The sequence below is a fragment of the Thermoascus crustaceus genome, assembly GCF_041956765.1.
Source record: "Thermoascus crustaceus strain CBS 181.67 unplaced genomic scaffold VTN00scaffold_8, whole genome shotgun sequence".
NCBI classification, from domain to species: domain Eukaryota; kingdom Fungi; phylum Ascomycota; class Eurotiomycetes; order Eurotiales; family Thermoascaceae; genus Thermoascus; species Thermoascus crustaceus.
The window spans coordinates 852208-877272 of NW_027192534.1; the positions used below are offsets into that span (position 1 = coordinate 852208).

At 52.0% G+C, this 25065-nt stretch overlaps 9 protein-coding genes across 9 annotated transcripts; 5 read left to right on the top strand and 4 right to left on the bottom strand.

Annotated features, from left to right (window-relative positions):
* Positions 1–2906: 2906 nt before the first annotated feature.
* Positions 2907–3794, bottom strand: VTN00DRAFT_9880 (uncharacterized protein; the record flags this gene model as incomplete). The annotated part of the gene is made up of 1 exon (XM_069436884.1): positions 2907–3794. One exon carries the CDS (start codon positions 3792–3794, stop codon positions 2907–2909), a length of 888 nt encoding a protein of 295 aa, XP_069284479.1.
* Positions 3795–4745: 951 nt separating this feature from the next.
* VTN00DRAFT_9881 (uncharacterized protein) lies at positions 4746–5999 on the top strand (the record flags this gene model as incomplete). Its single annotated transcript, XM_069436885.1, has 1 exon — positions 4746–5999. One exon carries the CDS (start codon positions 4746–4748, stop codon positions 5997–5999), a length of 1254 nt encoding a protein of 417 aa, XP_069284480.1.
* A 1835-nt stretch (positions 6000–7834) lies between these two features.
* On the top strand, positions 7835–10363 carry VTN00DRAFT_9882 (uncharacterized protein; the record flags this gene model as incomplete). The annotated part of the gene is made up of 1 exon (XM_069436886.1): positions 7835–10363. One exon carries the CDS (start codon positions 7835–7837, stop codon positions 10361–10363), a length of 2529 nt encoding a protein of 842 aa, XP_069284481.1.
* Positions 10364–12529: 2166 nt separating this feature from the next.
* VTN00DRAFT_9883 (uncharacterized protein) lies at positions 12530–12952 on the top strand (the record flags this gene model as incomplete). The annotated part of the gene is made up of 2 exons (XM_069436887.1): positions 12530–12561; positions 12658–12952. 2 exons carry the CDS (start codon positions 12530–12532, stop codon positions 12950–12952), a joined length of 327 nt encoding a protein of 108 aa, XP_069284482.1.
* A 1096-nt stretch (positions 12953–14048) lies between these two features.
* Positions 14049–16069, bottom strand: VTN00DRAFT_9884 (uncharacterized protein; the record flags this gene model as incomplete). The annotated part of the gene is made up of 4 exons (XM_069436888.1): positions 14049–14771; positions 14848–15307; positions 15360–15697; positions 15785–16069. The coding sequence occupies 4 exons, from the start codon at positions 16067–16069 to the stop codon at positions 14049–14051; spliced, it is 1806 nt and encodes a 601-aa protein (XP_069284483.1).
* Positions 16070–17118: 1049 nt separating this feature from the next.
* Positions 17119–17517, top strand: VTN00DRAFT_9885 (uncharacterized protein; the record flags this gene model as incomplete). The annotated part of the gene is made up of 1 exon (XM_069436889.1): positions 17119–17517. The coding sequence occupies one exon, from the start codon at positions 17119–17121 to the stop codon at positions 17515–17517; it is 399 nt and encodes a 132-aa protein (XP_069284484.1).
* A 333-nt stretch (positions 17518–17850) lies between these two features.
* Positions 17851–18903, bottom strand: VTN00DRAFT_9886 (uncharacterized protein; the record flags this gene model as incomplete). The annotated part of the gene is made up of 2 exons (XM_069436890.1): positions 17851–18167; positions 18246–18903. The coding sequence occupies 2 exons, from the start codon at positions 18901–18903 to the stop codon at positions 17851–17853; spliced, it is 975 nt and encodes a 324-aa protein (XP_069284485.1).
* Positions 18904–19557: 654 nt separating this feature from the next.
* VTN00DRAFT_9887 (uncharacterized protein) lies at positions 19558–20965 on the bottom strand (the record flags this gene model as incomplete). The annotated part of the gene is made up of 6 exons (XM_069436891.1): positions 19558–19895; positions 19953–20328; positions 20386–20489; positions 20555–20658; positions 20723–20860; positions 20937–20965. 6 exons carry the CDS (start codon positions 20963–20965, stop codon positions 19558–19560), a joined length of 1089 nt encoding a protein of 362 aa, XP_069284486.1.
* A 903-nt stretch (positions 20966–21868) lies between these two features.
* On the top strand, positions 21869–23523 carry VTN00DRAFT_9888 (uncharacterized protein; the record flags this gene model as incomplete). Its single annotated transcript, XM_069436892.1, has 3 exons — positions 21869–22073; positions 22191–22603; positions 22666–23523. 3 exons carry the CDS (start codon positions 21869–21871, stop codon positions 23521–23523), a joined length of 1476 nt encoding a protein of 491 aa, XP_069284487.1.
* Positions 23524–25065: the final 1542 nt, after the last annotated feature.

The window sequence follows — 25065 nt, forward strand, 5'->3', positions numbered from 1 at the left end:
GGATCAGATCGCCCAGAACACGTATGAAGGTTCGGTTGGATTGGATTAGACTTCGTATGCATGCCTGTGGTGTGAAATGCAGGGTTCATAATAACGAATGATTGGAATCCCCGCGCGACGCGGTAGTTGTCTCGTCTCAACCGGGAGACATCGTACCATGTAAAAGGTTTCCATTTAACTGCTGAGAGGCCGGAACGAGAATGTGTAGGAGTAAGCGAGAGACACGTCCTCTGTGATGTGCGGGAAGACGGAAAGGGTCGAGCGAGAGCTCTAGGCTGCTTGCCATTCCATGAGGACTTTTTCGTGAGCAGGTGGAACGGAGGACTCGAAGAAAGCTTTGATGTAGTAGACCACCTCTGAAGATCTCACTCTTCAAGTTTCAGGAGACGTTAATGTGGTGTGGTGTGATGTAGCCAGTCGAAAAGGGGGAAGATACCGTGCTGGCAGTCTCGTCAAGGGAGAGAAGCGCCAACCGCGACTTTCCCTTCGTTGATGGTGACATAAGGGGCTCCTGGAAGGGAACCTCGTTCCACCCGAACTGGCTGCTTGAGATGGAAGCTGTGTGCAGGCAGCGACTGTTCGGAAGCGAATGCGTACAGGAGTAGATACCCCAGCGCAACGAAGATCCAGAGGGCAGCCATGGTATCTCCCAGTTCAAGGGAAAGGCAGATAGGGACAGAAAAAAAATGTCTTGGGGTTCAGGATAAAATAGGCTTTCTGGCAACCTTAGGAAACCAAAAAGTAGACAAATGCCGGGGGGGAAGAGGAAGATGTTGGGGTTTCAACGGCCAGAGGGGTATATATCAGGTAGGTGTTTCTTAGTGTCTCACGCGGAATATGAATAATGTGCAAGCCTCTCGCGGTGCGAGAAAGGAGGGGTCCAATGATAACACAATCTAGAAGTTTGCTAGAATGTGAATGCTCAGATTTCCGGATAGTCGCGGATATGCCAATGGTGAAAGGAAGTGAGTCAAAGAAGCCTTCTTTTTTTTATACCCTAATGCACACGGGGCAAGAACTCTAAGAAATTCAAGAGAAATATCGATGATCTCAAGTTAATCAAACTTTAGACAAAGGAATCGGGGAAGATCGTCTTCCAATTATTAACCCCACAGAGGAATCTGGCGGTGTGGTCTGCTATCGGAACTTCAATCATGGAGAGTCGACCTAGAACTGTGGTCCACAGGCCTGTCACCCTAAGAGGCTTGGGCATCTGCACCGGTTAGCGCTATTGGAGAAATGCATCGTGGAATGTGACGGGTCCCTCGATGGCACGTTGACATGCGTCAGGCCGCACTGCGCAGTGGAAAACTGGAACGAAGGGCCCCGTCCTATCAGAGCCCAACGAGGGCTTCTGTCAGACAGCCACTCAGTGCTCAGACTTCGACGCCGTCCGGCCCGACAGATGCACAACGGAGAGAAATCGGGACTCAGGATGGGGAAGCGTTGGGCGGTCTGCCATGCTCGATCATCGATGCCCAGTGTCTGATCTACTCGCCAAGAAGCGGGACGACAGACGATCTTATGCGCGAGCGACATCTGGAGCAAGGAGTTCGCCTGTTCAGCAGATTGTGAAGTGCACGTGGATGCGGGCGGACAGGCGGTGGAAGCCTGGAAGCTCTGGAGGCACGTGCCCCCGCCGTGGGGGGATTCTTTCGCGGTGAACCGCTGGTGCTCTCCCGCTCTCTCGCGCTTTCTTCTCCGCTCTTGATGGTTCGATGATATCACCGCTGAATTCTTTTCCCCCCTGAGCTGAACAGTTTTCCGTCTGCTAGTTTCTTGTCTCTGTCACATCCCCCTGTTTCTGCGCTCCAGATCTCCCCTTTTTAACACAGCCATGCAAGCACTGGTTCGTTGATACTGCCAACGAGGAATGCAAGACATCACAACCCTGTCGTCCTAGTGAGATTCATACGTCCCAGTAGCCAGACTATCCCTGCAGCCCCCCGGGAAGGTTGCACTTTTTGCTTGTGTGCCTCACATAACTTCCCGTATCAACCGCGCGCATATCTGATCACCCGTGGCAATTCGGGCGGAGGGGCATAGAGTCTCTGAGAGATGGACGCGGCCCCGTTGACCACGACTCTGAGCATGGAGTACGACCAATCCAGTCCCGAGAGAAGGGAGCGAAGGGGGTCGTTCTCCGAAAACGAGACGGGAGCCGTGGGCGCATTAAAAAAGCTACTACTAGGCCGACGCGCCAGTCGCAACTATCACGCGTTGGAAAGAAGAGAGCCTAGACGGTTGAAGAAGAAGGCCCTCTACAGATGACCCGTCAATCTCTGGTTTTTCCGCTTAGGGTGCAGATGGATGAATGCAAAGTACCTGCAAAAGTACCGCTGACAGCGAACGACCTGCCTTGGCACGCTCCGCGACTCAAATCCGCGTGAATCGCCTATCACAAATGAATGTCGATGTCTATTCTTTGTCGCCTACTACTCGGGCATGGATTGGCGCGTCTGGTCTACTTCGAAATGATTTTTCTTCCTCGGTCTCGACGGTGGATCTATCGAGGCCGAGATATATATACCTTCCAATTGGACCATTTTCGGCAGAGGGCTGCATCTTGTTGAACTCATTTCTCGTCATGGGTCATTATGAACTAGTATTTCTCGCCTTGTCGATACATTATGCCTTTGTTTACGGAGAATTAAAGATTTGACGAACCCGGGAGCTGGATTCCAATGACGAACGCTTGTAACATATGATTGAAAGACTGCTGTCAAAACAATAGACATATCCAGATTTGTTTCCAAATATATTATATAAACCATCAAAGACAAATAGAGAACGCCATCTATCTATACCGTCGAGATAGGAGCAGAAAGCACTGTGGTATCACCAAAAATATTCACAGTTCAGATCAAGTTTATATACGAACAACCACGTGAGGCTTCCTGGTGAGATCACTTAAACTCACCAAACTCGCCATCATCGAAACCGAATTCATTAGCTTTCTGGTCTGTGATGACAGTCGAAGGAGGCCGTCTCCTTCCCCGGGCGTCCCTGGCACTGGGCGGCGGGGGCAAAGGGAAAGCACTGGTATCCTGATCGGTAGTCTTGAAAGGATCAATGCTGGATGCGGGCGCCGGAGGTGGAGGGATGGAGAATAGGGCCTTCTCATCCTCCTTCGCTGCTGCCGTGGAGTTCTGCATATCCGAAGACTCCGCTGCAGGACGCTGTCTCCTGCCAATATTACCGATGCTGATCGTCTGTCCGGGTTTCAAGCTGTAGTCCCTCGCCGGGGGCTTCTCCGGCTGCTGCGACGATGCCGTTGTCTTGGCCCCCCGTTGCCCAGGAGCATTATTCTGTGCACCATTATTTCCAAATCCAAGAACCTTTCGCGTCTCCTGCAGGGCAACGCCAAAATCAAACGCCTCGCTCCGATCCTCAAAGCCTATCCCCAGCACGGCCTTCCGCCCTTCTCCGACAACCCGAACGGCGAAGAACCGCGACGAGTCCAGCACATGCTCCACAACCCCGGGATCCGTATACGGCGCCGCGGCAAAAAGATTCCCGCTGTCGGGATCCTCGAGTAAGATATCCGTCTTGACTTTCTCCTGCTGCTGCCCGTCACTGCCAGCGGGGATGGCCGTCTCGAGAATACGCAACCGCGCCGTGAAGATCTCGCGACCCTGTCCGCCTGGGGCTGTCCAGTCTGCGGCGGTGTAGCCTTTCATCGAGGTCAGAGGCGGAATGGCGTAGACGTGGACGGGGCGGGCGACGAAGAGGACGCGCTGGATGGCGTCCGCGGGGAGAGGCTTTCCCGTCGCAGGGTCGACGAGGTCGGACATGATGGATGCTTTTTAGGGGAAGTCCGGTCGGGTTCGATCGATTGCAGTTCAGATTCCACAGGTCCCCACACGGTCTGGTGAGATCCTCGCTAATCGCCGTGCCAGACGCAGCGTTTGTGGCTAGGAATAATAAATCCGGGGAATGTTGTACAGTACTCGGAGTCGAGCTCAGTAATTAAATCCGGAACGCTAGTCGTTGGAGCTCCGGGAGGTCGCAGCTCAAGCTCACCCTCTGGTGGGGCACATGTGTGGACGATTGGACAACGATAGTCGATGCTCTCAAGATCGAAAGTAACCAAGTCCGAAGGCTGAACTCAGGGCAATATTCCCCAGTGTCTAATAACTATGATAAAAAAATCACAAGAACGTCAATCATTAACCCAGTTTCAATCCATACAGCACGGCACATACGTCAAATAAGGTCAGTCATGTATGCCATGTCAGTCTGCGGGGGCTGCCGCTGCAAGCTGCAAGATCGCACCTAATCTTATGATAGATCATCATAAGCGGGGTCATTCACATGCCAAGTTCAGCCCATATCTAGGCGAAGATCAGTTACATAGTCCGTACCTGGTTAAAACATACCTTTCCTGCGGGGCTATACGTCAGCTGTAAGGTACACCTGGAGCAACGCAGATTCGGTTTCACACAAGTCCGTGTATCGAAGAGATACACGGATGGCGATGAAGCCTCGGTGAATGATAACACGGTTCTGATCCGTACTAACCTGTCTGAACGTTATTACGAGTGGATCTCCATGCTCGATAACTTGATTTCAGCAATTCAAGGTCTTGGTTTCGTAGGGCGGGTCGAAATCATTGACGATAGAGCTGCTGCGGATCCGAGAACGTTCGCGCCAAAGTTGTCAGACCAGCAGCAGCACCACTGGCCGGAAATTTGCCAAGATGTAGTCCATCGCCTTCCAGCTTTGGGCTTGATTGGGCTCTAGTAATGGTTATCAATCGTGAACATTGGGAGGAAGTGTCAGTACCTACTGTCGTTGCCAAACTACACACTCCCACTACCAGTCCCACTTCGACGGAACTATTCACGGCTGCTATCAAAGATATTTCAGAGTCCTTGCAAGTCCATGGCCTCAATTTTAAAATAAGCGATACGACTCGAATATGGAGTCTGTTCGGTGCGTCTACTGCTGCTGGCGCCCCTTCCAAGCCTCCATCCACCAGGTGGCCCTTCACCCGGGGATATAACACTATCGGTATGAGTGCGGGACGCACAAATAATACAAAATCCGTAGGCACCATCGGCGGATATTTCAAGTTTAGGGATCCAGATTCCAATGAGCGGGTTATCGGAATCACCTGCTACCATGTTGTTCGGGAAGGGCCACAGGGAGAGGTCGACGACCGTGAGTACAATCCCCCCATACCACCGTGTCCTTGTCCAAGGACTCCAGAGATCGAACCTACCGGCGCAACAAATGTAAACCATCCTTGCCTATATCCTGCGCTCCCCGATATGGAGGCCGCAAAAGCAATTTATTCAACACAAGCTTCTCTGCCCATTCCACCAGGCTTACATCCAGCCATTGCCGCTGAAGAAAATGCGAAGCGGCAGGAAGCCAGGCGGAAGCTACACGAGATAAATTCGTACAATCCAAATATCGGAAACGTCCTTGCGGTTTCTGGATGGAGAAACGTTGCATTACACGCATCATCATCATCATCGTCAGCAACAGCAGCATCCAATGCCATTCTTATCGACTGGGCATGTATAGAGATACGATCTAACACGCAATCCACATACTCAGCAAATTACATCGGCGACATCGCACGGGATCTACAATACGCACAAAGCCCTGCCGCTCCCTACCGGACCTCAAATGACCACCACCAGCTCATCAGCAAAACCATACACCTACCGTCTCAAAATACCATTCTCTTCAAGAAGGGCCGCACCACCGGCATCACGGCAGGCACACTGGCCCCTTCAGCACCCGCATTGATCCGTATTAAGAAGGGCCTGCTTCCAGCAGCACGAGCATTTGTTATCACACGCGATGTATTGTCTGGCCAGCATTTCGCTGGAAATGGCGACGCCGGAGCTTGGTGCCTGACCGGCGGCGGAGAACTTGTTGGTCTATTCGTGGCGGGCGACGAGAGAGATGGAAGTGGACTTATGATCCCGATCGAAGTCGTTATGGAAGATATTGAGAGAACGTTGGGCTTGAGTCCTGGCAGTTAGGTCTTTCCAGAATGAAATTAGCGGACTGCAGTAGCTGTCTGGACCAAGTCATTGCAACGCAAGACAGTACCTAACTATCCATACAACCTCGCTTTTAATAAGCTGGGCCTTAGCACATTATTTTTTCATTCCTATGAGGTCTTTTTTTTACTGGGTACAGTACTTGCTTAACACACCATTGTGATCCATTGATCACAGGTTCTGTTGTCATTTGCTTTGCAGACTTCTATGCTCGCTAGGACTTCTCGGTTGCTACTAGTAACTAAGTAGCTTTGGCGTCATGTGGACATCGATTACTAGGCGGGATTGTTATTCCAGTTATGTACTAAATCAAAGACAAGGTATAGATAGTCTAATACAATCTAACATTTACAGTACGTTTACAACTATCTAATATCGAGTAGTACAACAGATACAAACTTTAACATGACTGACCCAGCGCTCCCAGTTAAAAACTGTGCGCTTGTCGCGGTTTTTTTTGTTATGCTTACTTCGGCCCTTCAAGCTAGTGGAAACATGTCCGATCTACATACATGTTACGTGGCTGCTGTCAAAGCCCATCAGTTTGACAACGTATGCACGCCTCATTGATTTTAAAGCACGTACAACTCCATTACCAGGTGCCAGGGTCTATCTGAAACGTCTCATATCTACTTCATATCTAAGCTTTCGGCCCGAACGGGTGTACAGGAACAGAGTTTTGCTGGTTCCCCTGGTTCCTGGCTTTCCAACAACACGCTCTAATGCATCTTTTGATGGCAGCGCAAGGCGCGTGTCAAGTGCACTCCGTAAAGAGTTCACGTGGAAGAGTGAAGCGTCGAGGGTGCAAGGGTTCGTCCTAAATTGCGAACGGCCTTGAACAAAGTTGAGACTAAGCTTGCCATTATGACCTGTCTTGCAAGCGCTGTAGATCCGGCAATAGAAGAAATTAGCAATCTTGGCAGTGTATTATTTTGCCGTTCGACTGTACCGTCTGTCGGATGCACCACCTCTCGAGGATCGAGATGGTTGAATTGAATCTGTCATGGATCGCACATCGAGATCACCACGCTTTTCAGGAGCGCGAACGATCCACTGTGTGTCTGGACCGGGAGACGCAGCATAGACCCACCAGGCGACGGTTAGGGGGACTTGATATTTTTAGATGAGGAGACATCGTTGGCTGTTCAGGCATGGGACCGGGCTGGAGATGGGGGAGACTGAGAGCGGCCCGCAGGCTTGGGCCTGAAGTCTCTGCAAGGCCCCAACGGTCTTCTTCATCTTCCATCCCACAAACGCGCCCGCGCAGCGTCAGCGTCTCAGCTTCGGCAGTCCAGTTCATTGGTTCTCTTACTCATGATCATAGATTATCAAACTCCCTCTGTGCTGGACTGTGCGTCGCGTTTGTCGGCTGCTGCACGTCACTTTTGGCTCCTGTGTGGGACGGCCCGGTCGCAGGCCTCTAGTTAAGCGACCGACCCAGGAAAAGCCCTCTGTCCGAGCCATATCTTTTCCCTCCGCCACATCACAAGTGAGCTACTACTCGGCATCTGACTTCCCTACAACGCAACATCCTTGGGCGATCCATCTCGAGACATCCATCAAAGAGTCACTGCCTCGCTGGGAACGCAGCACCCTTCTTCTGTTCCTCGATCTCCCCCGCATCTCGCGTTGTATCGCGTCTCCTTATCTCCACCAACACCCATGAATCCCGTCGCCCACCCATCCGACCCCCGGACCGAAACAGACCGTTGCACTGTCTGACTTGACCGCGTTGGCGTCGCCTCTCCGGCCCGCCAGCGGAGTAGATCCGGCTGAGCTGCGGTTGAAGAGACAATACGGCTCCATCTGACGCCATGGCGATATGGCCCTTTGGCCGCAAGGGCAAGCGGTCCAGCAGTCAATTTGCTGGTCCTGAAACAGTGGAGAAGATCTCCCCGTCTCAGGGCCTTGAGCCTGGGAACCTGCTGGATCCTGGGCACGGTTTGGCCGCCGTAGGCAGAAAGCCTTCCCGAAAGCGATCAAAACGTCACAAGAGCCGTCCTCTGACTCCTCCTGGAAAGTCCCCAAATCTGTCACGAGGTGAAGCTCTTTCGCCTCCCCGCCGGGCCCAGACCTCGCCTCAATCTATCTCTGCCAACCAGCAACGAGAACCGGTTCCCTCGCCGACCCTGGACCGCAAATACCGCCCCTACACTTTTGATGAGCGTACCACCCACCCCAGCATCGGTCAGGCTCAACCTTCCGTCTCTCGTGCTGCTTCACTGTTGCAAGGAAGGCGTGCCAGTGACGAGCGAGCAGTGTGGAGGAAGAAGTTGAGCACGCGGAAGGCGAACCAAATTGCCAGGGAGCAAGAAATTCGAGCAATGGCATCCTCTCCGGTAACGATTCCCAAGCGGTCGGCAACATTCAGCAGCGAGCATAATCCGTGGGATATGAGGAGAGGGTCCAGCAGAAATACAAACCATCATGTGTCAGACATCAGCCTTCCCATGCGCGACTCCGCCGGGTCCTCCCTGTCTGAGGTTTCGGAATCGTATACCTTCAAGGTTAACGCCTTCGCTGCTTTGACTCCACGCCCGATCATTCGATGTGCAGAAAGTCCTCGATACATGATCCCAAGAAGCCGAGGCCCGTCTGCAGCTTCCTCAAGAAGGGATAACCGACCGATGATACCGGAAGAGTTTGACTCGAAAAAGAGGATCGACGAACTGGCTGATGATTTGGATGCCGGAGCTTTGAGAGAACTGCTCGAGAGAGACAGGAGGCGCAAGGAGAAGAAGCGCCTGGAGGACCGCGAGAAGCTTCAGCGGAAGCTGCAGCGCAGAGCCGATCGTCAACGAGAGGAGGAACGCCAGCGTGCTGAGAAAGCTGGTGAAGCTCCCAGCGGAGAGTCGGTTGAAGAACAACGCGGTCGACACGGTGTTGAGGCTAGCACAGTTTCTGTTCCCCTGAGTGACGATGATCGTGGTCGCGCAGCCACAGCGGATTCAGATGCCAAAGCCCAATCTGGCTCGTGGTTGCGAAGCCCGTCCAGGGAGAGTGATGTACACAGTGAAAGTGCCAATGTTGTTGGAAATTTGGATGACAGCTCCATTCGTGGCAGACAAGCCCAACGTAATAGCCTGGCTCTGTCGCATCTGTCGCAAGAGATGAAGCTGTCACGGAGCTCCATTTCTCTGTGCCACTCCCCGGTCAGACAAACGTTTAGCATGAGCACTTCACAGCTTCCTGGTGCGGCAAGAGAATCTGCATCTAACCTCTCTCAGCCTGCAGACTCTGAGAAACGCCTGTCTGATCACAGTGGAAGGCGTATGAACTCTTGGTCATCCTTTTTCCGCCGCGGTGGCTCCCGCCTCAAGAGGGGCTCCTGGGAGCGGCGTCAGGGCCCGCCTTCCGAATTCTCCAATGCCTCCAAGGAATCCTTCTCCAGACTGCAAACGCCACCATCGGGGCTACCCCCAGCCATCCCTGAGAGAGGCTTCCTTCGCACCGGAACCATCCACCGTTCACAGTCCAAGTTCACCGAGCATCTTGGTGATCTCCCAATGTCACCTCCTGATTCCCGACTCCAATCACCTGATATACCGGAGACGATCTCAGATATGCCCTCGCCCTCGAGTCAGGACTGTCAATCTGAAGGGAGACAACTTGACACCACTCTTGCCAGCGTTGCAATTGGGCGTGACGATGGGCAGAGCAGGCATAGGCAAAATTGGGAGACCAACAGCCCGGATGCTGGTGCGGAAGGCGGCTTCTTTTCCACGTCGCTCGCGTCGATCGATTCGGAAGGATCTTGGATGTCTGGCAAGTATCTGCGTCGCATTTCCCAAGCAACGAACAATGCCGTACGACAGAGCATTGGTTCCTCCATAAAGCAAAAACTTGACGAGTATGCGGTGTCGAGAGAAGCCGATGATGTCGTCACCGATGAGTACTTCGCCAGGCTCACGCCTGCATTCGATGACCACCGTGACTCAGTTGTAGGGACGCGCAGAGCAAGCAGCACTGCAATGGGCATCGAGGATGATGCAGAGAGCTTGATCCAACCATTGTCAGACCCGGAGCCGGCAGAAGCGACCTGGCATCGCACGGAAATTGGTAGGCGGCCGACTGTCGTGCGTCCTCATGTGCGGCCTAAGTCGAAGTCGGGCCTGTTCAACGATGTCGGGGATCCGGTGCCCGCATCCCCAGAGGAAGCCAGTCTCGTTGAGGAAGAAGAGTCCGCTCCAGAGATTCACCGTGCGACAAGCCTCGATGTTACAAGAGGACACGCTCGCCAGTTCAGCGCTGGTAGCGCAAAGTTACTGGACATCTCTCCTCGGCCATCTCTTGATTCGAAGCCAACAGGCCCAGAGTCGACAGTGGCGGGAGATGCCCCTTGATTCTGGTCCGGCTGAGAAGCAGTGACAATGTCGTATCCTTTTTAAACGCCCTTGTTAGTAACACGATGTCGACTTTGCAAGGCTCAATTGAAGGGGGAGGAGATATGTGGCTGGCATGTCAGCTTGAAACCCCACCCGAACATTCCCTAAGGATCTGTTTTGTTTCGTATGTCTACGGACGCGTCGATCGTCTCACGTTCCCTTCTTTGATTCCAGGTCAATGGCACACACACTCGCTAAACTGTTTTTCTTTGTTGTCAAGCCCTCCTCCACCTTGGTCATCGCGGTTCGTGACCATTTATCGAAACCCCCTCACGGAGCCTTCCCTTGATACCCCTCGTTTTCCGACGGAGTCTGTTTTTCATTGCTTCAGTTGCATACCCCTTCAAAGTGGATCGGTTGGTCACGGTTTCGGTGTTTCTTTCCCTTCGATGCACATATTGTCGCTGATCACGTAGTCTCTCTCTGCCTTATGCCTTCAGTGACAAGGCGATGGCGTGGAGGGAGCAAAAACACTGCAGTTTACAACTTACCCTTTATCTTTCTCATTAGTGCCTCTGCCCCCATAGATCGCTGTGCCCTTCATGAGTCATATCTGTGCCCCTGCTACCCCGGTCCTCAAAATGGATGTGTTTGCCAGACGGGTTGGTTGGTAGATGAAGGAATGCAAGATTTGCAGCCGTTTGGAGGATGCTTTGAGGGTTGTCAGGTGTCCCTAGCAGGTGAAGCTGGGCGCCGAGATCTCAGGCAACGACAGAGACCAAAACAGTGGCTTGGATGTTATTGAAATGACAGAGTATGAGTCAACAGAGTTCTCAGGCCACCTGTCACCACCTGTTCTGTTCTCTCACGCCCCTATTTAGGTTTCATGCTTTCCAGATAGATCAAGCAGATGGACTGGACCAACCGGGTTGCGAGAGACAGGGATTGAGCAGCGGCTGGGAGGCGAAGGCGTGTGTCTGTTTGTTTTGCGGGAGACGCACGCAACACGATTGAAAGCCTGCATGTCTGCTTTTTTCTTGTGCAGCCGTCACAACCAGACTGGTTCCGTTGTAGGGCGGTCTTATTTATTCTCTGGAGCGGACAACATGTTCATGGGTTATCACGGGAGGGGCACAACATTAGCGAGGCAGGTCTTGCACTTGTATGTATGTATGTATGTAATTCTAATAATGGACAGAAACTGCAGATTCCACAGACATGTTCACGGTGATAGTAGGCTTTATCATCATCACAGTACTTGCTAGAGAAACAACCCCTCCCATTGTTTTGGCTTCTGCCGCATTGTTATCGCCCATGGCCCATGCCTAGCACCAGGACCCGGACACCCGACTCGATCTATTATGTTACATGTCGGGACGCGCGATGCTGGCGGGGCGGCGGAGAGTCAGCTGGACATGACGGTGTGCCTGTGTCTGCCAGATCGAGCATCAGACAGAAGAGGCAGTCTCAGCGAGTCGGCTCACTCGTCTCATATCATGGTTGATTGATTATTCTATCAGGCGGTGATCGCGACACCTAGTTACAGCGATCGCCGGGAGGAACCGAAGCGGGCTGCTGTTCTGCTCGACTCTAGACCGTCCCGATTCATAAGCGGGAGCACGTCATTCCGCTGCGTGGAGCGATTCCTCTGCGTTCAGCGCGTCTCCAGAGTACTCATATCGGAAATCCAGTGTCGACCTAGATATTGATGCATCTGTTATCCCGTGTCGAGCTCTAGCCCCTCCTCGGCTGTACGACATCGCCTATCGATTCATCCAACTCCAGCTGAGCTAGCGCCCCGACCAACCCCGCTTAGGTAAGCGGGAGACCCTCCCACCACCGCTGCTATTATTCATCCCACACCGAGCCCGTCTTCGCTCAACGTCATTCCTCGTGCCCCTCTCCTCCTATAAAACCCAATCCGCCCCTCCTCCACCCACGCCGTCCGATCTCCCCCTTCTTTTGAATCTCTTTACCCCAGAAACACTATTCACCGTGGCCTCCCTTCGCGCCCTCCCGTCTCTCTCCTCTTCCACAGCCAGGATCTTCACATCCGGCTTGACATCCGCCAGCCGCAGAGCCGCCCCAACCGCGCGTTTCGTGCAACCACAACCCTTCATCACCAGAACAACTAGCCCCGCAGGCTTCATCAACAAGAGAACCTTCTCATCCACTCCGATCACAATGGCTGGTGGAAACGTCATCACCCTTGGCAGGTGAGTTCTTCCGTTCCTTTCCCCTCTCCAAAAAAAAAGCCCCAACGGAAAAAGAACCCGACCCTGAACACAACCCTGAGCTGACACTTTCTACAGCAAGGACGCCTGGGATACCGCCCGCCAGGGCAAGGAGCTCGTCGTTCTCGACTGCTTCGCCACCTGGTGCGGTCCCTGCAAGGCCATCGCCCCAAAGGTTGCCGAGTTCAGCGAGAGGTACCCCAACGCCAAGTTCTACCAGATCGATGTCGACCAGCTGAGCGATGTTGCCGCCGACCTGGGCGTGCGTGCCATGCCCACCTTCTTGCTCTTCAAGGACGGCGAGCAGGTCGGAGAGATTGTCGGCGCCAACGCGGCCGCTCTGGAGGCTGCCATCAAGGAGCACCTTGCTTAAATTTATCTACCTATTATTCTTTACATCACGATGACAATCGCCCAGGCTAGCAGTAAACTAGGAGGCACATTCACCCTCTGGTTTCTTTCCTTTTATCTGTGACAATATTACGGGGGAAAAAAAAGGAATCGGAGGATCGAGTGCTATTTCTTCCTTTTTTGCATGTTCCCGTCCTGCGCAGATGGGATCTCATATCCATGTCCAGTATCATCATTATCATCATCATCTATAGATGACAAATCAGAACAATTGATTGTCCAAAAGACGCGAGTTCTACATTACTAATCCAGTCCAGCAGTACCGTTGGAAACAGTATCCAGTTATTACCATACCTGCATACATATGCATATCTTCTAAAAACTATAAACAATCACTTGAAGAATATGAGATTTAGGTGAATTTTGGTCCAGTAAGATGGCAAGTTCCATTCCGGAAGGTGGTACCGCATTGTACTGGGCAGTACCACTTCAAGGTTCCAATTCGCGGGGTATCTCACGTACATTGGAGCTTCTTCTTCTTCTCTCCTCCCTGTACTGCACTGTAACTCTGTATAAAGAAGAAAAAAGATATGTGACGCATCACGTATCATGTGCGCACTGCCTATTACGTGCATGTATATTTCCCAATGTATGGTTTAGGTAATTATACAGGACAGAACTGCATGGAGGGATTAGGTAGATAGTAGAACTCAGTCAAATCTCCAACCTATCTTAGGTTAGGTAGGTAACTACCTATGCATGACTTGACATGATGCAAGTGCCAAGGAACAACGAACACAACCAAAACTTGTTTATCTGACAGGAGAATCATCTGGTCAGATTATTTGATTATCAGGATCCCTGTTTGTTGGATAGTATAGGTATGTAGTACAGTGTAGCACAGTATGTTCCTGTTCCTGCATGGATTTTTTTTTCATTTCTCTTTCTTTCCTTGTCTTTTTTGTTGGTATTTCTTAGGTACATACTATGTACGGTTTATGATATGTTCTATCTACCTATGTAAAGCGAACAGGATTTTTCAGATACTACTTATTCGCTGCAAAATAGATAAAGGTAGGTACGATTATTGTAACTTGATCAGATCATGAACGAGTGTGCTAGCCATTCGCCTCTGTCTCGTTCTTCAATCCCGTCCTCGTCTCCGTATGCTCCTTACTCAGAACCTGCTTCGCGATAAACCCGCTCGCGACCACCCCACACCCGGACAGACACGTATACAATATCCACATGTTCCGCAGGCTCCACGCAAACGCCTCCTTCACGGCCCTTTTCTGTCCTGCGTCTGCAATCCCTTTGATCGCGAACACATTCGCCGCCGCTGTGCCCCCCGCCAGGGACTCGGTCATGTTCGACGACAGCCCCGCCGCGCGGAGGGCGGATTGTCGGAGGGACATGCTGTTCTGGAACACGACGCCGCCGATGACGATGGACGAGGAGGTCGCGAGGTTGCGGATGAATCCCATCGTCGCGGTCGCGGTCGCGGTGTCGTCCTGGGGGATCCCCGCCTGGAGGGACAGGAGTGGGGGTTCGAAGAGGAGGCCTGCGCCCAGACCGGCGACGAGTTGGAAGCCGATGATTTCGCCCAACGAGGAGGTCGCGGAGAGGTGGATGTAGAGACCGTTGCCGATCGTGAGGAGGGTCACGCCGAGCCAGATCAATTCGAGGTAGCGCCCTGTGCGGCTGATGGTTATGCCGGCGACGACGGCCATCAGGGCTTCTGTGATCACGATGGGGAGGATGAGGAGGCCGGAGTGGAGGGGGGAGGATTCCTGAACGGATTGGAAGTAGAGCGGGAGGTAGTATTCGCCAGCGATAAAGACCTGACGTTCGTTAGTTCAGCTTATATATACTATACGTGGAGAAGACGTGTGGGATAGAGAAGATGGGGAAACATACAAAACCGTGTATAAAGCAAACCAGCAAGGTCGCGACATTCGATGTATTTCTGAATATACCAAGCGGCATAAGCGGGTACTTCGCGAGCCGTTTCTCGCTATATATGAACAGCAGCGAAAACAGACACCCAAACACGATGAGACAGATCACCTGCGGGGAGTCCCAGGGGAAAATGACACCTCCGAAATCCAAACCCAGGAGCAACATCAGGGTCAGGCCCAGGATGGAAAAGCAACCGAACCAGTCGATTGCTCTTGCACCTTCGACCATCTTCGTTCTTGGGTTGTGCACGTCCAAGAACAGAAGTAGGAGGAAGAACGTCATCCCGGAGACGGGCAAATTGATCCAGTAGTTCCATCTCCATGAGACATATTGGGTGAATGCTCCTCCGAGGATGGGGCCGACGCCGCCAGCGATCGCCCACATGAATTCGAGGAGCCCTAGGTAGAGACTCCGGCGTCTGTAATCTTGTCAGCTTTGGATGTGGTCGGATTAAGGCGAGACTCCCATACCTCACGCTGAACAGATCCGAAATGGTGATCGTCACCAGCTGGATAAGACCACCGCCGGCGGTTCCTTGCAGGGCACGACCAGCAATTAGCATCTTCATGTTAATCGCGGTCGCACAGATGATGGAGCTGCCGAAGAACAAAGCAACTGCCAGCAGCAGGATCGGTTTTCGTCCCCAGATATCCGAGAGTTTGGCCCAGATGGTTGCTCCGGCCGCATTTGCGAGGAGGTATGCTCCTCCAATCCAGATGTAGCCGGATGCAGAATGCAACTCCGCAGAAATTGTCGGGGTTGCAGTGGCCATGATGGTCTGATCAAGGGCAGCTATGAATAAAGCGAGCTACCCGGTGGGAGTTATATCAGCATGGAGCCAAATTGGTACTATACTCGCTTATTCCTCTATTCTTGATAGTTACAAGACACTTACAGAAAGCGCAACCATAATGGCAAACACTCGAAAGTTACTGCGCTGAGGCCCAGAGTCGGAGTCTGATCCTGGGTCCTCAGGTGGCATTGGCCGTGGTTCGAGCTCATACTGTTCTGGTCGAGTGCTTCTGGCATCGTCCACAGTTGAATTGACTGCGCTATCATGACCATCCCTGCTGGACCCTATTGCGTCCAAAGCAATCTTTTCATCGTCGTGACATTTCTCAATAGTATCCGCGTCAGCTTTCGCTGCGCAGGTGCCTATCAAGGATGTGTCTTTTGACATAAGAACCAGCTATTCCAATGGATTGGAGTTGATGATCAGCTTATCAATGATGATGATGATGATGTTCTCGCGCATAGAATCGGAGTTTTACCCGTATTCTAGCCGGAGCTAAGACGGAGCTAATCGGGGATTTTCATCCGGTAGATTTCGGGGAGGATAACAGAGACATGGGCGCCTGTGGACAAGGCACTCTAAAAAGAAAAATTATATCATAAAAGGCATGCTGCTTGGAGGAAACAGCCGGCGAAGCTGGCCAGGAGCGAAGCAGCGGTGCGCATGCAGAGATACTGGATCCCCGCAGCGAGCACATGCGAACTGGGTCATAGACGAGGACCGCATGGCCAGTAGAAATAGGAAGGTCGTTCGGAAGAGATCAGACTGCAGATGCTGGACTGGAAGTCCAGACTCAACCCTCGGATGCCATGGTGAACTTGGGCGGGCGCGGAGAAGCGGTGTCGGGGTTTAGGGTTAGGGCTGTGCTGATCAACCCAATGGGAGAATTTTCCAATTGGAAGTGCTGGAACGGTAGAGACTCCATAGCTAGCAGTTCTCGATGTCTCTAATTGAAATATCCGAATGGAGTAATCCAACATCATCGCGGAGTGGAAGCCCTTGACGCTCGGGCTATGACGCGGAGTCTAAGGTAAAGACAGACATCCAGGCAGCACGCTCAATTACGAAATCTTCAGAACATTCCTTCACAAAAGGACTTTCTTTCCCATATATATACAGTATTTTACATTTACACTTATGATTATTGAAATCAGAGCCCAATTTAGAATTGCGTCTGGGGGCATCCTTCTGAAGTCCTCTGCATTGTCCAATTTGGTATCGATCACCATCTGTGACGTATCAGATTCTACTATTTATATGCTTTCTATATGTCGTGCATAAACAAAATATTGCAGCTCTTCAACCCGCATATTCCATCATACACAGATCCTTGCACCGCGAGAGCTGTGAAAAGGAGACAACAGTCCCTGTCTTAAAATCGAGAAACGAACAACCAGCATACCCATACACACTTCAAACATCCACTGCCACAAACAATGTCGACCACTATCCCCTCCTCTTCAACTACCGAAGAAACCCGCAACATTCAACCCCCCCCCCCCACCGGCTACACCCTCCACTCCGGCTACCCCCCAGTCCCCGCCTACCTCCACCTACGCTCCGCATCCGGCCTCTCCCCCCAAACACCCGCCCAAGCGACCGCCGCCCTCCAAGGCAGCTGGTATGGCTGCTACATCACGCACGGCAGCAACGACGACGACAATACGACCGGCGGTACGCCCGTCGCGATGGGCCGCATCATCGGCGACGGCGGGTGGTACTTCCACATCGTGGACATGGCGGTCCTGCCGCAGCACCAGCGGCGGGGGCTGGGCGATGCAATTTCTGAAGACGCTGCTGGCGAGGATACGGCGCGAGGCGCCGCCTGGTGGTGATGGAGACGGAGAAGTTGGGGGGACAGGGGCGTATGTGAGTCTGTCTGCGGATGAGGCGGGGAGGAGGTTGTATACGAAGAACGCGTTCGTGGAGTCGGCGCCGAAGGAGCTGGGGATGGTGATGAGGTTGGGGTAGGGATGTTGTTTACCTATCTTATGGTATGGTATGGGGCATAGTCGACTTGATATGGACCTCGTCCTACGGGGGATGTTATCACAAATAGAGAGTCATGAGAGGCCGTGGGAGCTGTATATCAGGAGTATCACTTGGGTACCTAATGATTCTGAAAACATCCATCCATGACAAGGAAGTAAAAAAGAGTATGAAAGGCATCATCCCTCTTCCGCGATCGCTCCCTGCTTCTTCTCCAGCCTCACGTTTGACAGTCCTAGGGCTAGCTTACTCATTTCCACCGGATCATGCCCGAGCTCGGCGTAGATGGCATCCAAGTCCGTCCCGATCCCGACCTCCTCCGCGGTCTTCAAGCTCCGGGAATCGAGGAAGGGTGCCAGACATGGCCAGACAGCCTGCACGTTGTTGATGAAGAGATCTGTTCCAAGATCACCGAGACCTTTGATCTCCTTGATCGACGATTTGACCCTCTGCTGCTTGCAGTCTGCTCGTTTTAAGAGGTTGTTTAGGTCGCCATCTGGTGCGATACTTAGTAACACTACGCTTATATGTCGTCTCATCATGGCCAGTGGGAAAAGAAGAAACACAGACACACCATACTCCCCAATAACCCACTCGGCCAGATCCCCCAGTCTCGTCGCATTCTGCTCCCGATACCGATTATACCCCGCCCTCGCGAGCACATCGACCCTCTCGTCCCAGGTACTCTCGCTCAACTTCTTAATATCATGATACCCAGCCTCGATGACCGTATTCACCGCCCTCTGCGCCAGATCATGCGAGATCCGCGTCGACTTGAGCAGCGCATCGATGACCATCGCGAGGATCGTCTCCGGCTCCGGCTTGAGCGGCTCCTTCACGGCCGTCCCCTGCAAAGGAAGAGCGCCGTAGTCCGCGATGGTCTTGCGCAGCTTCGACGATACGGACTCACTGACGGCGCTGCCGCTTCTGCTCCTGCTCTTGTTGTATTTGTCGTCATCCCCGTATCCGTCGTCTGCGGGTGCGTTTTCGGGTTCGAGGTCATCTTCTTCGGACGCTTTGGCGGCCTTGGTTGGGGGCAGTTCCGCGCCTGACCCGTTTTCCTGCTTCTTCTGTTCGTCTTGGTCTTCGCTGCCGTCCTTTCTGTCGTCCCATTTGCGCTTTTCGGATGTGGGACCATTGGGGAGGTTCTGTTGTTCTTGTTGGGTGGCCGGCTCAGTGGGATTTGATCCCTGTTGCTCGTCGAAGCGTTCCTGGGCGCGTGTTCGTACCATTGCCTTTCAATCTTCTAGAGAGTATAATAGAAATATAGTTGCTATATCTGGTGTAAGAAAAGGAAAAGCGATTGATAAATAAACAGTTGAGTCAATTGAGATGTAACTTGGTACCAAGAGAGGTAGTTTTTGTGGAATTGAAAATTGGATCAATCTGGCTGCAATTAAAGCCCGGGAATTTATCAAGGAGGGCCATATAACATTTTACATTATAGTAAAGTACTGTAGGAGGCTGGACAACACATGTTGAAACATCTGTGCTCGTTCTGTGTTGTTGAGTGATGGGTTCGGGATGTGACGTCGATATGATGGGAGGTTGTATGGAATGGTCGGGCGATAACCGTGGGAGAGCTTCCTAATTCGACTAATGCACGTACATGGTATTGTAAACAGCTGAGGAGGTCCATAGTTGTACATATCCTTATGAGAAGAGAAGGAAAGGACTTCTTTGCATCGAAGGAAACTCGTAGTAATGGTAACATCTCTCTGGTAAACAATACGTATTAGATGGAACCGCCCACGAGTAATACGAGTAAAACACAGAATTTTCATCATTCGAAACATCTACACTAGCATTCAATCTTTAGAGGGTTGTAAATCGTACGTAGTCTGCATGTGACAGTCACAATGCTGGAAGTTTAGGTGTGCTGAAGTTCATAGCCGTGCCTTCTCCCGCAGAGCTTCCTCCACCAATTTGACTGCCGCCCCCGCGCAGCCGTAAGATGCCTGATAACCAAAACCACCGTGTCCGTAGTTATGCACGACCCAGACGCCATCGATCTTCTCCTTCTCAACCCTTGGTCCGCCTTCTCTGAGCGGCCGCAGACCCACCCCATGTCGGATGACATCCAGACCCTCAATGCCCTGTCCTTCCTTCACAAGGCTCGGGCACAGCTTAATGCAGCGCTTCATTATGCGTGTTGCGAGATTCGGGTCCGGCAATGGGTCCCAGTTGTCCTTCTGGTACGAACCACCAAGGATGGTACCGCCACCTGGGAAAGAGCATGTAAGACTCGAGTTGGTTCTTAATTTGTCACGCGGTGACATACCTGCAGCTCGTGTCATCGTGTAGGCGATCTCGTCCTCCCCGTCATCTGTTCCGGAGATAGTGTACATTGTGTCGGTCTCATTCCGCACTACCACTATCTGGCCCCTGGCAGGATGGAGGGCATCATCCATGACCCCACCGAGCTTCTTCGAAGATAGCCCGGTGCAGTTGACAACAAGATCAGCTTTCTTTCCAGAGTGATGCGCGTTGGCGGCATCCGCGACATGCTTGAAGACAGCCCTCTTGAAAACGACGCCGTTCTTCCTGCATTGACTCACCAGCCATGGCAGATAGACAGCCGTGTTGATGCAGACGGATGTGAAGAACGAGCCGTTGTCAATGCCCGGATCCAGCTGGTCTGAAGGGACTTCACGGAACTACAGCAACCAGTTAATATCGTAAATAGTTGTTTGTTATAGAGTGATGGTCCATACATCTGGTACCACGTCCTTGTACCAAGGGTCTTTCCTCAACAGCTCAGCGAACCACTGGCCCGTGGCTGAGAGCCTGTCTATCTTACGGTTATACACCGCCGTCTCTGTAATCCCATATTAGCCTGTGTTACATGTAGTTGTGTTCAATAGATAATTCATTCATTCATACTTTGGAAGTGAATGCCGGCCTCTGGATGGTTCTTTGCTAGCTCTTCGAGGGCTGGCCAGGTATTCCTTTCAGCCTGACCATGGAAGCTACTTCCAGCCCCGGTCCTTTACATCCTACCAGTCAGGGGACCCGATACACATAAACGGAACTCGCACCCGAAGCACGTACGGCAGGTAGTTTGCCCCAGCCCATGGTGAACAGTACTCGATATCGTAATCACCAGGCATATGCTTGGCCGCTACGGTGATCTTATTGGACGCATTCTTCGAGAGGAGGTATGCGGTGGTCAAGCCAGACACTCCCGCCCTAGATATTGTGAGTCATTATTGCCCCAAAAGTGGAGTGGATCGGCGAAATGTCAAAGGAGCAGTGAATGGCATACCCAAGGACGACAATATTATTGGTGCTCATTGTTTGATGCTCGAAGATTTCGAACCCTGTATTATACAAACGAGCAAAGCGAGGATTCTGAGTAGAAGTGGACAGTTATATAGCAGCCAGTCAGGGGGTTAGATTAGCAGGTACCCAGATCGTGCGATCCGGGTATCTGAGTGTTGCCGATAAGAGCGGTTCGGCCGTTCCCGTGCGGAGGTGGCCATGGTCGCGATTGCAAGACGCCGTGGCTCAGACAGGCCGACAGGCAGAACAGAAGAACACAACATCACCATTACCGGTGTGATGTGGACAGAGTAATTCATTCACTGCTCAGGCCTAGTAGAAGCGGATGCCAACACAATGGGCTTCTATATTGACAGCCCCCGCATTGTGTGCTGTAAGAGCACATCTCTCCAGCAAAGCATTCTACTCCACTTTCTCTTCCAACACCTCCTCCATCTTCATCTTTCTGCTGACCTGCCATCTTGACCCAAATCACGCTTCTCTATCATATAGTTGTGTCTGTTCTTTATACTCTCTTCCATGTCCAAGCGGGTGAGGACCGGCCATTTCGTCATTGCCAGCAGGATCGGGCGGCAGAAAACGGACTTTTCATCATCCGCTAGACCGTTTCTGACCTCCTCCCACCAATCACAGCTCCTGCATGCACACCGCCTGCCCTCGGTAAGCATCCTCCTTTGGTGCAAGCGCCGCTTGCTCCCGTGTCTAGTTTCCCTGTCGAGCGTGTCGCCAGCGTATCTGCTGGAAAGCCTCGTGTCGGTCCGCAGGTCCGGTCTGGATTCTCCCTCCTGGAGAGTCCCCAAAGAACTATTTTCTTTTTACTTTTTCCTTTTTCTCCTAGATTTCTCTGCTCGGAGAACACTGCCCTCCTGGTCGACAACAAATGAGGGCGTTTCTTCGAGTGGAGCTCTTGCAATCATGGCTGACGTTCCATCCAACCGTACCAGGATCGTGCCTATCATGGCCGGTCGTAGGTACACCTCCAAGACCTCCAAGGACGCCCGCAGCGCCCCGAAACAACAGCAGCCCCGGGTCTCGATGGCCAAGAGCTTGGAGACGGAGAGCCTAAAACTTCCCTGTCTGGAGGAGTTAGGGCTGTATGCACTTCCGACCAAAGGAGATGGTATGTCTTATCTCCGTCCCGCTCTTCTCCGCAAGGATGAGAGCTCCGGTTCCACTTTCCGCCGATCCAATTGCTTCAGAATCGCCTGTAGCTGACAATCCCTGGATTGAATTTTAGGAAACTGTCTCTACTATGCCCTTTCCGACCAGCTGTACGGGGACTGGAGCCATTTCGATGAGATCCGTGCCCGCCTCGCGAACCACATGACGGCCCATGAGGATTACTTCATGAACTTCACGGCAGCAGTAGGCGGAGAGCGCAGGGCGCCAAGACGGGCTGCTGCTGCCAAAATGTCGTCGTCTTCCTATGTCGGTCCTGCGGCCTCCGTCAAGGACCAGCGGGCAAAGTTCGAGAACAGGGTTGCGGAGTCTCGAAAGAACGGCGTCTGGGGAGGGTCCGAAGAAATTCAGGCCTTCTGCCAGTCCTACAAGCGGGACGTCAGGGTGTACATGGAGTCGGGCATCCAGAACTTCCGGGACGTTAATGCTCCAGAGGACGAAGAACGGGAGGTGGTCCACATTGCGTTCCACGTAAGTCACCGTGCTCCCAGTGTAACGGAAGCCTTCTTTGCTGAGAATAGCCTCTTCTATAGAACTTCGATCATTACTCTTCGGTTCGAAGTGTCAATGGACCCCATACAGGCCTGCCATGCATCCCGAACAGCAAAGCCGTAGACAGCACCAAGCAGGAGAGTGAGAAGGTTAAAGGTGGTTCAGGTACCGTGGTTGACATAGCCACACCGTGGAAGATCTCCTTTATCCAGGAGGGTCTTGGTGGAAGATACGATTATGACACTATTGTAGAGATGTTGCAGCAATGCCGCGGCGACATAGAGCGGGCGTTCTCCAACTTGCTTGATGATGTTCCACCTGCTTCTTCCTCTCAAACTCCTTCTTCCCCCACTATCTCCAACGCCCCATCATCAACAGTCCCCACAGCTCTACAGCCTGGCTTCCGGTCTCGACTCCAGACGTCTTCCCGGTCCTCCTCCCGCCACAGCACCGCCAGCAAGCGCTCCGCAAACGACAGTGATGACGACGTCCGGCATCCTGCCCGGCGCAACAGAGGTCGAGAACAGAAGAGGCGTATCTTACCCAATGTCACTGTTGGGATTGCCTTCCGGGATGAAAATGAGAATGACCTTGTGTCACTCCGACTGAGAGTCAGCCCGGATACTGTAGCTGAACAGGCAAATAGCGACGATTCCACCGCAATCGGGGCGAGTTCAGATGTGGCCGCTGAAAAGGTGAAGTCGCCGCCGCAGACTGTCAACGGATCCATCGTCGACAGGAACCCAAATATTGACGGCAAGGCGTCTGAGACAAAGAAATCCCGCGGGCGAAAGCGCAATCAGAGCAGCCGCGAGGAAGTTTCTGTTGAAGTCTCCACATCGCCACGACTATCCGAATCGACAGTTACTGCTGAAGGAGAAGATAAAAAGACGACTTGAGCATAATCGCAGCAGGTTACTATGCTCCTGTCTAGCCATCTCACTTTTTACGACGGTTATTTTTATGCATGGGACTTTTTCCTCATCGCGCGTATGCGCGTCAGTAGCCCGTGAGCACCTTATATATATCCGGGTCGCCCATCGTTTGAACACTGCTTATAATACTCGAACCTGTCATATATTCCATTCGAGTCTTCGTTCTTGTTACGGCTCTGAAAAGCGACCTCGCAGTGCGACGAGTACTGTCTTCTGCTCTCCTTGATTCACACGCAATCGGCGTCGAGTCCCCTAGTCGAGATCCTTTTGACACGCGTTTACAGCGATGTTTGATCTCCTCGATGTCAACATGTTTCCGAGCATTTACACCGTTACTCACCTCTGTCTGGCTGTCTACGTTCATCGTTCGGAGATTTTATCTCGGCTTTCGTCCCAACTTCGTTGAACACCATCGAGTCCTGGTGTTATTCAGGCGGACTTGCTCGGTCGGTCGCAGCTATGTGACATATTATGATTTCAGCGTCATGACTAGCCAGCATTTTCGGCGCATTCGGGCTTGTTGTTTTGAATCGGCATCTTTCTTTTCCACCCAGCTTTATTGGGTCGGCTTGGTTCATGCCTTTGCACATATTTCCGGCTTTTATCGACCGCACAGCCCATCTGGCGCAGTACATCACCGATACACGCATGAGATGACTGGATACATCTGGGAGAGGAGTTCATCGGAGTCTTCTTTTTTTTCGCTTTTATTCGGGGGGCTGGGGTGTGAAGAGCAACGAAAAGTTCATGCATGCAATGTTTCATGACATAGCGATGGCGCGACGTACATCTCGTTTATGAGTGAAGATTATGGGCATGAGCATGACAAGAGTGCCAGGTGCATATCTCTGTGGTATAGTTCTTTTTTTAGTACAAATGGTGTTTCTGTTTTGTGGACGAACATGGGGTTTCCTATGTTTGTACTCGTCCAGCACCGAATGTGATTTATGAGCGATGTCGTTTTTTTACGGAAAGCATTAGCGGTACATCTGTGATGCCATCATCACGTACGGAAAAAGTCAACGTTCTGCTACGGAGCTTCCTCTACCAAGCTTCCTGTCCCTGCGATGCGTAGGATTGTTGTTGTCGGACAGATCACTTGATCTTGGGAAAGTACCCGGGTCTCGCGGAGGCCGAAAACGAATGTAGACAAAACACAATAGGCATTCTCCCGTCTTAGAAGCAGAATATGTGTCGAACACAGGATATGAGGGCTCAAAGTGAACTTCCAAAAACACGATAATCAATGTAAACTTTTTGAATACCTATGACGAATAGCAAGCTTATTCTGTATAGGTGGTTTGGATGGCAAGTCTGCTTAAGCTTCTTCCCCTCTGAATAGCTAATCTATGATACCCTCTTTTACTTATTTATTTTTATCATCTTCCATTTCTGAGAATATATAAACAGCATCTCTATACCGGGCTATTTTCGAGGCACATAAGTAAGCGCTTAGGCAAATGCAATGCAATGCAACCCATGGCGCTATGGCAGGGCCGTACTGTA